General features: G+C 43.7%; 1 protein-coding gene across 4 annotated transcripts; it reads right to left on the minus strand.

Annotated features, from left to right (window-relative positions):
• Positions 1-11363: 11363 nt before the first annotated feature.
• On the minus strand, positions 11364-15086 carry C2H7orf25 (chromosome 2 C7orf25 homolog). Of its 4 annotated transcripts, none has more exons than XM_032793452.1 (2): positions 14918-15086; positions 11364-13006 (listed from the first exon to the last, which is right to left on the minus strand). In XM_032793452.1, exons 1-2 carry the CDS (start codon positions 15001-15003, stop codon positions 11725-11727), a joined length of 1368 nt encoding a protein of 455 aa, XP_032649343.1. In that variant the 5' UTR covers positions 15004-15086; the 3' UTR covers positions 11364-11724. The 4 variants fall into 4 exon arrangements, with proteins under 4 accessions (XP_032649343.1, XP_032649347.1, XP_032649348.1 ...); XM_032793456.2 differs by lacking the exon at positions 14918-15086 and adding an exon at positions 14368-14546; XM_032793457.2 differs by lacking the exon at positions 14918-15086 and adding an exon at positions 14129-14163.
• Positions 15087-15570: the final 484 nt, after the last annotated feature.

Here is a 15570-nt window from a genome sequence, read left to right on the forward strand (position 1 = left end):
CAAAAAAACTTTACTTTGAATGTAACATAGTTTGTTAAGTTAGGCATTAGTTCTGTTTTATCATTATTTTTTCTTGTAACCATTTCTGGCTTTTATGCCTCACTACTTGTATTCACTTAAAATCTCTTCCTAGTTCATAAACTTGTTTTTATTGTTTTACCTAATCCAGTCTGTTTAAATAGAAGCGTCTGGGAAACTCTCTCTGAGATAACAAGATGTGTACATATTATTTTCATTGATGAAACAACAGACCTATATACATTTTATTGCCCAGGATAGGCTGGGAAATATAGCACATACCTTTCTGAGTGAAAAAAAATCTGGGACTGGAAGTGTGCTGGGGTCACTCTGAAGTATAATTTAGACTGGTAAGAACCTATGTATGATTGGCAGACTGCAGTACACACCCACACACCTGGGAGTGACTTGCATGCTGGAAGCTGTTTGTGAGCATCCAGGATGGAAGCTATAGCAGCAAGGCACTGTAAAGGGTACCCCAGGTTAGAAGGCAAGCAAGGGCATGCACACAAATTTAACTGATCATGCCTCCCTCCCCCAGCGGAGTTTTATCTTCCCTGCCTCCACCTCACCCCAGCAAGAGCTTGCTCTTCCTCCCTCCAGCCCAACAGGGCTCGCTCGCTCTTCCTTTCCCCACCCCACAGCCCCAGGGCTGGAAGAGTTCTGTGCCCCTGATGATTATTGGGGAGGGGACATGCCCCTGCTTGCCCCTCCTTGTGAATGCCCCTGGGGCGGGGGGGAGGTGTTCACACAGCTACTCATTAGTCTGGATTGTAAGTCTGGGTACATCACACCTGTGAAGAGAGTTATGCATTGTGAATAAATTTCTAAGGAAAAACAACAGCGAGACTAGGGTAAATTTTTTGATGAGTCACATCCACACTAATTAGAGTCAATTATTTATTTCTGACCTGTGTGTTATACTGATATTCCATACAGCCAGAATCTTCATCAGCCAATAAGATTCCTTCATTCACAATTTTAAAGAGAGATGATAAACATCAAGGCTTGGGTTTCTACTAGAGCTGTCAAGTGATAAAAAAAATTAATCACAATTAATGGCACTGTTAAACAGAATACCATTTAAATATTTTGGATGCTTTCCACATTTTCATATATATTGATTTCATTTACAACACAGAATACAAACTATACAGTGCTCACTTTATATTATTTTTATTACAAATATTAGCACTGTAAAAAGAAATAGTATTTTTCAATTCATCTAATACAAGTACTGTAGTGCAATATCTTTATCATGAAAGTTGAACTTACAAATGTAAAAATATACAAAAAATAACTGCACTTAAAAATAAAACAATGTAAAACTTCAGCACCTACAAGTCCACTCAGTCCCACTTCTTGTTCAGCTAATCGGTCAAACAAGATTGTTTACATTTGCAGGAGATAATGCTTCCTGTTTACAATGTCATCGGAAAGTGACAACAAGTATTCCCATGGCACCATTATAGCTGGCATTGCAAGATATTTACGTGCCAGATGCACTAAAGATCCATATGTCCCTTCATGCTTCAACCACCATTCCAGAGGACATGAATCCATGCTGATGATCGGTTCTGCTTGAGAACAATCCAAAGCAGTGCAGACTGATGCATGTTCATTTTCATTATCTGAGTCAGATGCCACCAGCAGACAGCTGATCATCTTTTTTGGTGGTTCGGGTTCTGTAGTTTCCACATCAAAGTGTTGCTCTTTTAAGACTTCTGAAAGCATGTTCCACACCTCGTTCCTCTCAGATTTTGGATGGCACTTCAGATTCTTAAACCATGGGTCGAGTGTTGTAGCTATCTTTAGAAATCTCACATTGGTACCTTTTTTGTGTTTTGTCAAATCTGCAGTGAGAGTGTTCTTAAAATGAACAACATGCTGGGTCATCCTTCAAGACTGCTGTAACATGAAATATATGGCAGAATGCAATTAAAACACAGCAGGAGACATACAACTCTCCCTCAAGTTCAGTCACACATTTAACTAACACTTCTTTTTTTTAAACGAGTGTCATCACCATGAAAGCATGTGCCCTGGAACGATGGCCGAAGCATGAATAGGCACACGAATGTTCAACATATCTGGCATGTAAATACCTTGCAATGCCAGCTATAAAAATGCTATGAGAACGCCTGTTCTCACTTTCAGGTGACACTGTAATAAGTGGATAGCATTATCACCCCTAAATATAAATAAACTTGTCTTAGTGCTTGGCTGAACAAAAAGTAGAACTGAGTGAACTTGTAGGCTCTAAAGTTTTACATTGTTTTGTTTTTGAGTGAAGTTATGTAACAAAAAAAATTTACATTTATTAGGTGCACTTTCACAATAAAGAGATTGTACTACAGTACTTCTATGAGGTGAATTGCAAAATACTATTTCTTTTGTTTATCATTTTTACAGTGCAAATATTTGTAATAAAAAAATAATATAAAGTTGTGCTAAATGTGCATAAGCCCTGCGATTAATTTTTGTTAATTGCATGAGTTAACTGTGATTAATCAACAGTCCTAGCTTCTACTATTCATGTGGGATTTTAAAAATAGGTATGTGAATTCGATCACACTGATGCTGACACTGAACCTAGTAAGAAGTCAGAGAAGCCTATAGCAGTAGCTTCATAGTTGTAGATGTTAATGGACATCAGTTCTTTTTCATCACAAGCTAAAAAAAAATAAACAAAAAAAACCTCTCTGTATTGCACCACAGAAACCCCTGATTAGAAGAACACTGCCTAAGGCAAACCCCAGAGGTGGCAGCAACTTGAAATAAAATCAGCACAGAAAAACTAGGCTGATGCAATGTTTAGGAATGGGATTCAGAAGTACAAAGATCAGAACATTCTTAAGTGAAGGAGCATGATTCTGAACTGCCTTACACTGATGTTACAGATTAAATTACCCATGATTTACAGCACTGTACGATCAGAATCAGGCCCACAGTAACATTATCTCAGAAACAGCTGAATATATAGGACCAGCTTCTATGCTACTCTAATTTACATTGGCTGCTAATAACCCCAAAGGGCCAATACTGCAGCTGAATATTTCCCTCAGCACATAGGTATCTTTCCTCTGGTTATGTTCTCTATGCTGTGAGTAGGGATGGCAGAATGCCATAGAAGCCAAGCCAGGTCCATGCCACCAGAGGATTCCCCTTTGTATTAGGGATGATTCTCCAGGAGTCAGTTACGCTAGCTTTATGGTCATATTCCACCAACGTGGCAGTGCAAAAGAACAGCCTCACACCTGAGGATCTAGTTGATGTTTGTTCAAACTTTCCAAAAACATTTAGCTTTGGGCTGAGACAAAGTATGAGAAATTTCAGCCCAGAGGGATGCATGTTTAAGTTATAAATGACTGACAAGAGGGATTTAGCACAAAATGCCCATCCCAGCCTTGACCGAAACACCACCACTCTTACACTATAATTAATTGTCTTACAATACTGCAAAAAAATGTACAACAGGTTTTAGTGACCCTTCACGCTTTTCACCTACCTTAAGGCAGTTTCTATTTGTCAAGACTCATACCAGGATTTTCAATAACCTCAACAGAAACCACTTTGATTATTTGTCTTGGGAAACTGACAATGCCAGAAGCAAAGTTGGCGAAATCATTATTGGTTTTGCTATAGTTTATAATGGCTTTTTCCATGACCATGCCACTTCTATCAATCTGGAATTTTCTTCCACAGTTTGTGTTTAAGGTCATCTCTCTCCATGGCAGTGTGCAGGAACTGATTAATGAGAATGATACAGCCCTTGACAACCCCAAATCCCAACTCTGAGCATGCTGTCCAGACATTTTATTTTGCAATGACCTATTTCTGGGAAGATTCAAAAGTGGGCGGAGACCAGGGGATTCTTTTAAATAGAACCTGAACTCCTTTTCAGCTGGCCACTGAAAACTTCCCTCTTGCTTCCTGACACTTCATTTAAGGCACCAAGTCAACCATGCTGAGAAAGATGTTGATCCTTTCAGCTCTGCTGGCTGTGTTTCTAGTTGATCCAATAAAACCACAAGGTAAATCAAACCCATTATAGACTCATAGGATAGGTTCCAAGACCTGAAGGAAAATACAGTCTCAGGATTTTTGTTATGTTTAGTGGCATAGAGCCAAATTAGTCTCTGGTAAAACACTTAATTTCAATGGAAGGATGAATTTGGCCCATGATCTTTCCTCCTCCAACTGCCACAGTTGTCTTCTCTGGGCAAACTGGAGCCTCTCAAAGTTTTCAAATTTGGTTGCTTATAGATAGGCATCTAAATCTATATTAGGCACCTAGATAAGCAGCGTTATTTTCAAAGATGCTGAACACCCATGACACCCATTCATGACAATTTTGTTTTTCCAGAGGGATTGATTACCCTTCTGTCTGGGGACCCAAGCATGGAGCCAAGCATAAAGCCAAGCACGGACTCAAGCATGGAGACTACTGGAAAGCCCAGCGGGGAAGGAAGTGGAGACCCCAGTGGGGAACCAAGCTCAGAGCCCAGTGCGGAACCAAGCACAGAGTCCACCAGAGAGCCAAGCACAGAGTCCACCACAGAGCCGAGTGTGGAACCAACCAAAGAATCCAGCACAAAACCAACCAAAGAGCCAAGCACCGAACCTCACAGTAAGTTAATTCTGACTTTTACTCACCCTTTATCATCTCCTCTGCTTTTCCCCACAAACTCCCCAGCATCTTTGCTGCACTGGTGGGGCCAGATGTGCACAGGGCCTTCAGTGGGGTCAGGGAAAAGGAGGAGTATACTGGGGAGCCACTGCTTCCCCCTTTGTGACCTGGTATGTTTCTGCCAGGTTTTGATCCCCTCCATGTGTTGGCTCAGACAATTGTTGATTTGGATTTCTCTGTTCCTTTATTATTGTTCATATTGCTCATTCTGTCTTACCCAATAAGAGCTACTGCCTTGTTATTCCCACATCCCCTCCTCTAACACTGACAGATAGACAAGACACTAAACTGAGCTAGGAAAAGTAGAATCCACCACTAGTGTACTTTCAGTAAGGGGAGCAGAGCTGGAGGCTGTAGCAGACACAGAAGTCAGCTGGTTTTACTGTGAGCAATCTAACCTGACTAGGTGACATGCGGGTAAAGCCACTGGAGCTAAGTTTATGCTACTGCCTCCACCCCTGCTGCCAGTGGGGAAAAATTATGAGTCCCACATTTCTAGTAGATACACAGATTTGCAGGCTGAAGCACCCAAGGTGAAATGTCACTGACAGCTCCCCCCTACTTGCCCTTTTGGCACCTGGAATTTATCAATGATGTAATGCAAACTGCTGTGTCCTATATCCCCTTGCTCCCTGTGTCCATGGTAGACACCTCTTCTGTGTCACTCAGCGTGAGATTTATTGACATCAGAACTCTGGCTTTCTACTAGCAGCACCAGCTCCAAGCCCCCTACCACCTGGCAGCTCTGGGTTGGTGAAATAGAGCTGTTACCTCTTGCCCTAAGAAAGGCCCCATAACACAGGGCTACGGTGAAACACACATAGGAAGATGCTGAATCTTTCATTAGATACAATAATTTCTCTGCTAACCGCCAAATGAGTTCTCTACCCCGATAGAAAGTAATACCTAGATTTACAGGACCCATAGGTTCAAATCCCAGCAAAGTCAACTCAACCCTTCCTCCTGCTGAGACAGCTAAATTGATTACCAGTCATTTTACTGGAGAAAAGATGTATTGTAGATGAGACCTTATTAAGTAGGATCCTCTAAGGGCATAGGACAATCTTGTGCCTATTGAAGACCCCATGGTACTTTTCAGAAATACACATACCTGACTTGGTCATACGACACAGGACATTTCCCCTATCTCCTTTCCCCAGAGGTGGCTCCATTTCAGTAGTGCTGTACATACAGCACTTCGTGAAGTACTTTGTGAAGAACAAGGCTATCAGTTGTACAATCATAACTCCTACTGGGGAATGGCTAAGGGCTCGGTCTCTATACTCCATAAATCAGCAGAACTTTTTCTCATTCATACCTTTGGTTTTGCCTTTAGAATAAATTGCAAAATTAATCCCGACAGAAGACATGACCAACCCCTGCTGCTGGCTTTGGCTCCAATGAAGAAAAATTTCAGTTGATGGGATGACAAAATTAAACTTGCTATAGTTTTAGAAGCTACAACTTGTAGAAAATTAGCAACAATTGGTTGGGTTTCAAGAAACCACCAATCTACGCCTACCTACAATTTATCTAGGACAGATTAGACAGGTCACAGCTGACATGTACCAGTTATAATGTAGCAACTTTCCCCCTTACCCTCTGCATTACTAGTGGCAGTCTCTCGGAATCTCCTGTGAGTGCTAACTAAAAGAAAATAAAAAATTGAATGACATTACGATAATGTACATTGTTATTGTTACAAATGGTAGTCTGTCTTCTGCTGAAACTGCCAGATTTGGTGTGGGGGGTAAATTTTTCTATCTCCCATCACAATATTTCATAACACACTCCACTAACTGTTAATCTCTGCATAAACCTATGTGCAAATCTTGGGATACAGGTAAGGTGTGAATGTGAATGAGAAAGCCTTCACACAGGCTCCAGCAGTGACTCTGAATCTACTTTCCTGCACCACATTCTCACTTATGAAAAGTTTGGATTTTTTTTCCAGCTACAGTGGCTTGGAGCCTTCTGTTTATCCACAGATTGGTTGCTGTACAGCTGTAGCATAAACTTCCTCACACTGCTTTACCTTTCTGACCAATACTGGGCTAAAGAAGATAGTTTACTCCCCTTGTCCCTTCATTCCTTAACCACTCTACCTGCAAGAGTGCTTGTTATTGCCAATTGTGATGGTAACGTGAAAAATTGTCTTTGGGGTTTTCATTGTTCTTGCATCTTCACACTTAGAGGTAAAATTTCTGATGTTTATTTATCAGCTGATGTGCAAGTTAATCAACAAAAACAGATAGGAATAGAGAAGGGAAAATTACTCCTGGAAGAGATTTCAGATGTGAAGTTATAGGGTTATTAGAAACAGGAACAAGAGTAAATATATAATCCAAATACCCTTTTGGTGTCCTCCTTAATACTTTGAGTATGTACCGTTAGCTGGAACTGATTCCCACATTATTATTAGTTAATTAGACAGCAGGTTTAATGCTGTATTACGACAAAGACGCTAGCTCTCCCCTGAGGAACCTTACAGTCAAACAAAATATGCACCTATAGTACTCCCAGGGGGCGGGGGGCAGAAATTAAGGTTCCACATGGCAGCATGGAATGTTTCAATAACACTTCTTAGCTAAGCAGATTAGGGGTTAACAGGCCTCATGAAAATCTTATTTGTAGTGAAACGAAATGTTTTCACGCTCTTTTCTAGGTTGGGTTGAGTGCTAGTATTAGGTCAGACAATTCAGCCCTGTGGGGTAGGAGGGGGGGGGGGGTCTACTCCCAGCTTTACCAACTCATTTCCTGAGTGACTTTAACCTCTCCATACCTCCGAGACTCAGCTGTAAAATTGGAATGCTATCACTTACGTATCCTGCCCTGGATGTTACGAGCCTTTACATATACACATGTAAATCACTGTGAGATGCTTGGATGGAAGATACGAAAGTAATACTTGGTGCTCTGTATTAACATATTTCAGCTCCTAACATAGCTAATATCAGATTCCAGAGTTGCCTTGAAATACCATGCTTTCACTCCATGACAATTTTTTTTGTTTTATCAGCAAACCAGAAAATTGCTCAGGTTGAAATGGGGTGACAGCCTCAAATCACATTTTTTAAGGCATCAAATCAACATGGATATATATTAAGTAATAAAAGGACTGGAAGGTGCAAGTACCTCAATGTCCTGGGGGCATTTCTATAGCTCCTCTGGGACCTTCTTCATGCATCATTCATAGGATCGATGGAAAATTGGTGGCAGGTAGGCAATGTGCAAGTAATTCAAACAGTAACAAAATTAGAGTGTGTTTTAAAAAAAGAAAAGAAAAACAAAATATATTGGGAAAAGTGCTTTGTTTTGAAATGGATAAAACCACCCTGTGATGGTACCATACACTAAGGCCTGGAAACAGAAGATTTACACATGACACAAGGTCGGCCAGACCATCTCTACAACAACAAACTGCATAGCACAGTTTAGACTGAATGATTATCTTATTGTGTAGGGTGAATGTCTCCCCAAGATGAAGGGATTTGTGTTTCAGAGGTGACAAAATCAGTTGGGGAGAAAAAGTGGGGCAAGTCCAGTTCTCAGGACCAAAATAATGAAGGGCAGAAAGTTGTGCACTCCTGTTTACCAGGTCTCACAATACAATCAATCAGGGGACAATCAATGGAACTGAAAAGCAGCAACTTTAAAACTGATAAAGGAATCTTATTTTTATACTCAGAATGAATAATTATGCTGCACAACTCACTGACACAACATATTTGAGGCCAAGAACTTAGTGAGACTGAAGAATATAGAACATCCGTACCCATATGTAACCAGGCGGACTCACCCGTGCGGTGCCTCCTGCTAGTCACTTCGGGAATTAGCTCGAATTTGCAGCTGGAGCGCCCTCTGCAGGCCAGTGATTCGCCTGCTGGCTTCTGGCCATGGGCCCCGTGTCCCTCCCTGGACTCCGGTGCCCCTTTTACATGGGGCTCTGCCCCCTGGGAGTAACCCCTTTTCCTTCGGGGTTTCCCCTCCCTGGGAACCCCCCCACTCTATCCCCACTTTGCCTCAGGGTCTTGGCAACTGCCCAGTCATTAGCTAGCCCCACGCCCTGGGACAGACTGCAGTATTAGCCTCTCATCATCGGCAAAGGGGTTTGGACCTGCTGCCTTGGCCTACCCCTGGGTTGCACCCTGCAACCCCAGTACCTCCTAACTTACTGCTAGGCCACAGCCTGGGGCTCTCCAGGCAGGAGCTCCCCAGCTCCTCTGCCTTTCTCCAGCCCTGCTCCACACTAGGTACCTTGTCTCAGCAGCCAGGCCCTTGTCTCTCTGAACGCAGAGAGAAACTCCCTTGCTCCTGGCTTCTCTGCCCTTTTGTAAGGGCCTGTGGCTCAGTTTGGGGCATGGCCCCAGCTGCAACCACTTCCCCAATCAGCCCAGCCTACAAGGCTGTTTTCTCCAGCCCCGGCCCCTTCCCTGGGCTATTTTAACCCCTTCAGGGCCGGAGCAGGGATCCGCCCTGCTACACCATATCAGACAGGAAATTACAAAACAGAAGAGTGATAAACCTTCATATATCTGTACAAGCTAGCCTGTGTGTGACTAGGGTTAGAGAAAAATTTCCCATATGCACTGCTTATTTCACACGTTTATTGTGAGGTTTCTTGCACATTCTGGTACCGGCTGGATAAAGGATGTTATGGTCCACTGGTCTGAACTGCTACGTTCCCATTGAGTTCTCAATGGGGTTTGAGCTGCCCTTTCTATAATGGAGGGGTGAGGGGGAGTGAAAGAAAAATTGCTCCTGTCTTCAAGAATGGGGATACTCAACAACAGGAATGTAAAGGACCTCTCTCTAACTCCCTATTTATAGAACAGTAACATCTCATAGAAGGCTGCAGTTTAGCTTTACCAAAACACATCTACCATACTAAACCATCTTCGAGGGAACCAGGATATTATACCAGAAAGGTAGGGTATCTTTATTTAGCATGTCCAACATTCTGTACTCCTTTCTTCTGAGCAAAGGAACCTCACGTGACACATACCAACTTGGGCAACTGTTTTATGATTTTGTGTGTTACACTGCTAAACCTTTGTGTGAATAATTTGGACATGTGTTCATAAACAAACAGCTTAACCACAGAGTCATATTAACTTACCCAGTCATAAACCTCTAACAGCTAGGAGAGAAGATATTTAATTAGCAAAAACATATGCAAATTTCACTAGCCTTGTCTATACCTCAACAATTATCTCGCTATTAGAGGGAAAAACAGATGGATCTGAACACTGTTTAACTGCAAAGGTACAGAGGATAAACTGTTGACCAGAAACCATACCTATGAGTCACATGCTTTCCCAGTTTTTTCGCCCTCTATGTAGTCTGCCTATCTTTCTTTCTCTAAGGTAAAGTGAATACTAGATTCCTCCCCTCTCTCCCACCCCCAACAATGTATTGAGCATTGCCTTTGGAGAGTCAAACAAAGGAATGCCCTTCATTTGAACTACAAGTGGCAGGGATAAAGATACCTTTCCAACAACTTACAAAATATTCAGCAGATACTTTCTAGCCATCTTGATAAAGTGTATTGCTCAGTGCTCCATTTTTCACTCTGGCATTCCTTCATTGTCCATTGTGAACAAAATACTAATCATAAACATATCAGCAATGACGTGACAAACATCTAAACAAATGTAACTCATTTCAAGTGTTAATCAGTGTTCCCTTTTCGATAAGACAGAAGACTAAATAAAATGGTTTTTTTAAATTCTCTGCTTTACAGTGTCTGGACAGTGATGGCATCACCCACCAATGAAACAGCCTCTGCTTTTATGAAATGAGTAATAAGCAGCAACCTACCTACCCACCCTATTTCTCCAAATCAGCACCCTCTCTCTCCAAATACACACACTCAGGGGACCTAAGGGAGATTTCTATTGGGCTGCTGAACAACAAAAGGAAATACAGCAGGATCCAAGAATCTGGCTCTGAACCTTCAGCAATATAGTGCTCCTTAGCACTCTGCTTGGACATTGGTTCCAGGGTGGCTCAATACAAGAGAGTTCTGCCTGCTGGAACACCAACATCACATTCTGTGGGACGTTGGGAGAGAGTCTGCCCTGCTTCAGTAGCATATAGGAAATGTAAACAGCCCACAAGGAGAAAGGGAGAATTTCTTCAGTGCAGCTACATTATTGGGTTGCCAGAGGCACCCGCACGCAAGCCCTGGCATATTAATAAAAAGTGAAAATGCCAATGAAACTCCAATTTCAGTTTTTTCCTGGGAAGTTAAGCTATAGCCAAAACTCCTAAGTCTGTCTTCTGTACTACAGTCCAGATACACACTTTTTAAAACCGAAAGAGGTGAAAGACTTAGACCCAGATGCTCAAAAGGCATTTAGGAACTTAACTCCTATTGAAATCAAATACCTTTGAGGATCAGGGCATTGGCATTTGCACACATGATCAGCTGGTACATTACAATCATTCCTTAGCATACTGCACATGTTTACCATGGTGCATGTTTTTCTAATAGTTCACTTTATCCAATAAATGAAAAATCAAATTATCCTTTTACTTATTCTATTTGCTTACATTTTGCAGAGGTGATTTCACAATCCTTTTTAAAAATTGAAGTCCCTCAAAAGGGGATGAAAACATCACAGGGCACAGATACACTAGAAGCACACTTGGCTTGAGTTTCTAACTGAACTTTTTAATAAGGTAGAACACAGTTAACATTTTCCACTGAAATGCAGTTATCCCCATGAATAAATTATTGTATACTCTATTGAGTTGAGAACAAAAATTCCACATACAGAGGATGTATGTGTTTTAACTTATATTTCTTCATCCATCACTATTCTGAATGGTGTACAGATTTTCTGCTTTTCTTGAATTTTTCATTTGAAGGTAAGTTACCACACCTATCAGGATCTGGCACACAAAAAAGAAAAAAAATGTATTGTTTTGAGAGTTCTATTTCTTGAACTGCCTCCACTGCAGCAGGTTTAAACAGTTAGTTATTTTAATGACTAATTAATTAGATGGGTTACTCAAAGCCCACTATCAGCTGTGCAGTTCTTTGGTAAAGGAGTGGCAACAGACTCTTTGCTTTCAGTCAGTGCCCTTGGCTGATGAATAAGCACGCTAAACTTAACTCCTTGGTTAGCTGCTGCCCTAACAAAACCGCTGTTTGCGGTCATCGTGATGGCTCTTAAAGTGTCTCCTGTCCCAAAGATGGCTAGAGAGCGGCTATTGATTTTTGAACTAGCCACTAGTCTTAAGGCACGGTCCGAGGGCTGGTCAGGCACCACATTAATTCTCTTCATGAGAAAGATGGCTCGATCTTTCTCCCCAGGTCCTCCTAGAGTTTCTAAGATTGACTGAAAATCTTTGACTGCGGATTCACAAGCAAACAGCTCCTTGCCCTTCATGAAAGCCTCCAACTGAGGCAGGACTCTCTCCTGCCTTTCCTGTGCTGCCTGCTCTGTTAACACTTTCTCCTTAAAAATGAAGTAGCAGCCACCATAGCTAAGGGAAGAGACATATGTAATTAAAGTAGTGATGTCCAAGTTAACCCTATTGCACACATCTACTTTGATCTCTGTAGGAAAAGCAATGCTGGCCACTAAATTGTCCCGGTCTACTCTGGTCACCTGCAGGCGCTCAGGGCTCTCTTCATCAGATTCACTGGCACTTAGGTGTCTCTCTTCAGTCAAGTGCTCTGCCAAAGAGTTAACAGCAACTACGTCTCCCCGCACGGCTATGCCCATCTCTTTCAGTCTCTCTGCCATAGGACTGGACACACTATTATAAAAAGCAAAGATAATATGGGGGTTGCTATATTGCACTGGTTGCTGATGGCTTGCTTGCAGGAAGTCCTCTGCCTGCTCAATGATGCTTTTGTCGCCATACTGGCCCCGGCCCAGCCAAATATTGTGAAGAGCTTCAGCCTTTCGACCAATTGCTTTCACCCAAGTGTGGCCACCATTTGCAACAACATCTACCATCAGTGTTTGCTTTTCTCCAAAGCAGTCTTCATAGGCAAAGACATGAAGGACACTGATGACCTCCTCCAGGTTCTCTGCTGACTCAATTACGGCTTGGAGATGCGTGAGATTTGTACTCTGCAGATGGGACTCCTTAATGGCCACCTTCCCTGCCTCCACCCTGTGCAAGAATTTCAACTCCGCCTTCAATTTGGTGCATAGCTTTGCTCCACCTTCTATACCTCCTTTCTGTGATCTGGAAAGGGCTTCTGCTCTCTTCATTAATTCCTTAGCAATAGCGATTCTCTCACAAAGCAATGATTGCACAGACATGTTGACATTATTTCTATCAGATGAAAGCAAAAGAGATGATTACTACAAATTCAGTGACAAAGACAATATAGAAAGAGGCTTTTCCAATACCATACATCAGAGCTTGCCACTGGATTTTGTGCATGTTATGTGGCATGGGCATTAGAAACCATAACACCTTGGTCAAGCTCTTCAAAAAAGGGACTAATGATTTGATGAGGCCTGATTTTCTGCAGATGAGTACTCAGCATTTTCAGAAAAAATCCAGGCCTTTAAAAAGATGTCTGCCATGAGTTGAGGTTCTTCTATCTGAGCGTCCAGAATCCCTTACTGCTTCGGAAAAACTCAGCTCTCACTTCTAAGCATATTCATGCAATCAAATTTATATAAGCTTCACTGTGCTCTAAGGCTCCACACTCTCCCTAAGTTTACACATCAGAGTAGGAGCCACTGGCCGAGGTGTCCCGAGCCCTGCAGTGATTTACCTCTCCACCGGCTGCTCCGGATGTCTGAAAAAAAAATGTATCTGTGCAGCTAGAGTGTTGTGTTACTGCCCTTGCAGCTTCCCTGTCAGAAAGTCATATTTCAGCAGGGAAGCAAAGAAATATGCAGAGGACATGAATTCTGCTGACTTCCTCTTTCCCTACAAGGAGCTGCTGGGGCTGTGTCAGACTCAACCCCACAAATCTCACCCAGCTGCAGAAAGCTCAGCGTCCTCCCCTGCTTCCTGCCCCCAGCATTCTTCAGCTGGGGGGGTGAGGAGTCACTGTGCAAGAAGCTGCTCCCCCATCTGCCCAACCCCTGTGCATCAGACTCCTATACCCAGACACCCCCACCAAGCCTCACCCCAGACATTGAGAACCCCCCTGCCTGTCCATACCCAAACTCTACCTCAATGAACCTCAACCCCTGCATCTAGAGCCCCTAGCATTCAGCCCCCCTGCCGGCAGACCCCCACTGAGCTCCCTGTACTCAAGCCTCTACCCCACCAACCCCCATTCCCCCAGCACCCAGACCCCCACTGAGCCCCAACCACTTTCACTTGGAAGCCCCTGCAGAGTACCACTGCCCCTCCCCCCGGCTCCAGCCCCTACAGGAGCAGAGGAAGGGAGCACACAGCACAGAATGGGGGAGGGAAGCGCTCACCCCACGCTACCTGCCCCTCCTGCGGTCTGGCCTCCAGCGACTGCAGACACCGCCTCGGGAAATCGCATGAGCGCAGGCGGGTGGGTAGCAAAGCCACCATCTTAAGTCAGGGCAAAATGTTTTAAATACCGGGCTGCTGCTCACGTATCACACAGCACCCCCCGCCCTTTCCCAGGGCTCGCCCCCTGCTTACTGCTGAGCAAGTTCCCACCCACTTCCCCGGCAATCAAACCGCATCCCGCCACTAACCCAGCAGCAGCTCCATACTGCGTGTAACTAGCCCCAGGAATTTGCACTGAGCAGCGAGTCACCGGGCTTCATTTGCGTGCCTGAGTTCAGATGATTCTTTCTGTGTAATTTTTACCCAATGCACAAAACCTCCACTGATGCAGGGTTCTCTGGCTGCAGGCTCTATAAAGGGGCACTTAAAAGTATGTAGCAGGTTAGACAGCTCATTGAGAAAGGCCACACAGCCAAATCCATCCGTCTCAACGTGCTCTTCCACCTGCCTTTAAGAAAAGAGCCACCCCTACCCCACCCAGGGTGAGGTGCGTTTGGATCCCCAGGGGGTTTTGCCTGGGCTCCTGTCTCCTTAGATGGAGGGAGTGTCCCTAGTAAGGAAGCCTTGTTTACTGGTTTATGTCGAACCAAGTGCTACCCTCAGTCTCTCTCTCGATGTAGGTAAATCCCTTCACCGGGATTAACTGACAGCCGTGCGTTAGTCTCTGGCTTTTCCTCTGCAGTCCATCGCACATTATAGAGCTGTCCCCGCCGCCGCCTGAGCGTGTGCAATACTTACACCTGACAGTGGGGCATCAGCCCCGCGGCACATGCCACGCTCCTTCCCCCGGTGCAACAGCAGCTGCTTCCCCTAAGCCCAGCCATACAGAGCCAATAGCAAGGCCCACTCCGGCCCTTACTCCTCTGCGAGCTAAGCGGAAACCCGGCCTGGCCGCCACACGCTCCACCTTCTCAGCCGCCTGCAGCGCCACCTAGCGATCCAGGCCAGGGCTTTACTGCAAGGATAAGCTGAAACCCCTTCATTCTTTCGTTGTGTTTTTTATTTACTTTAGGGGGGTATAGGGGCGGGAGGAGGGTGCATTACAGAGAATTTATCCTGCAGCTATCATTCATACCCATATCTGTTCCATAGCTCTAAAAACTAACATCCCAAGAAGAGAATGGATATATTTTTTTCTCTTCCTCTGGATAGTAAGAGTTGCTTTAGCACAGGGGTTCTCAAACTGGGGCGTTGGGACCCCTAAGGGAGTCACAAGATTATTGCATGGGGGGGGGGGGTTGCAAGCTGTCAGCTTCCACTCCAAACCCTGCTTTGCCTCCAACATTTATAATGGTGTTAAATATATTAAAAAGTGGCTTTAATTTATAAGGGAGGGGTCACACTCAGAGGCTTGCTATGTGAAAGGGGTCACCAGTAAAAAAGTTTGAGAG

This window comes from Chelonoidis abingdonii, chromosome 2 (genome assembly GCF_003597395.2).
Source record: "Chelonoidis abingdonii isolate Lonesome George chromosome 2, CheloAbing_2.0, whole genome shotgun sequence".
In the NCBI taxonomy this organism is placed as follows: Eukaryota; Metazoa; Chordata; order Testudines; family Testudinidae; genus Chelonoidis; species Chelonoidis abingdonii.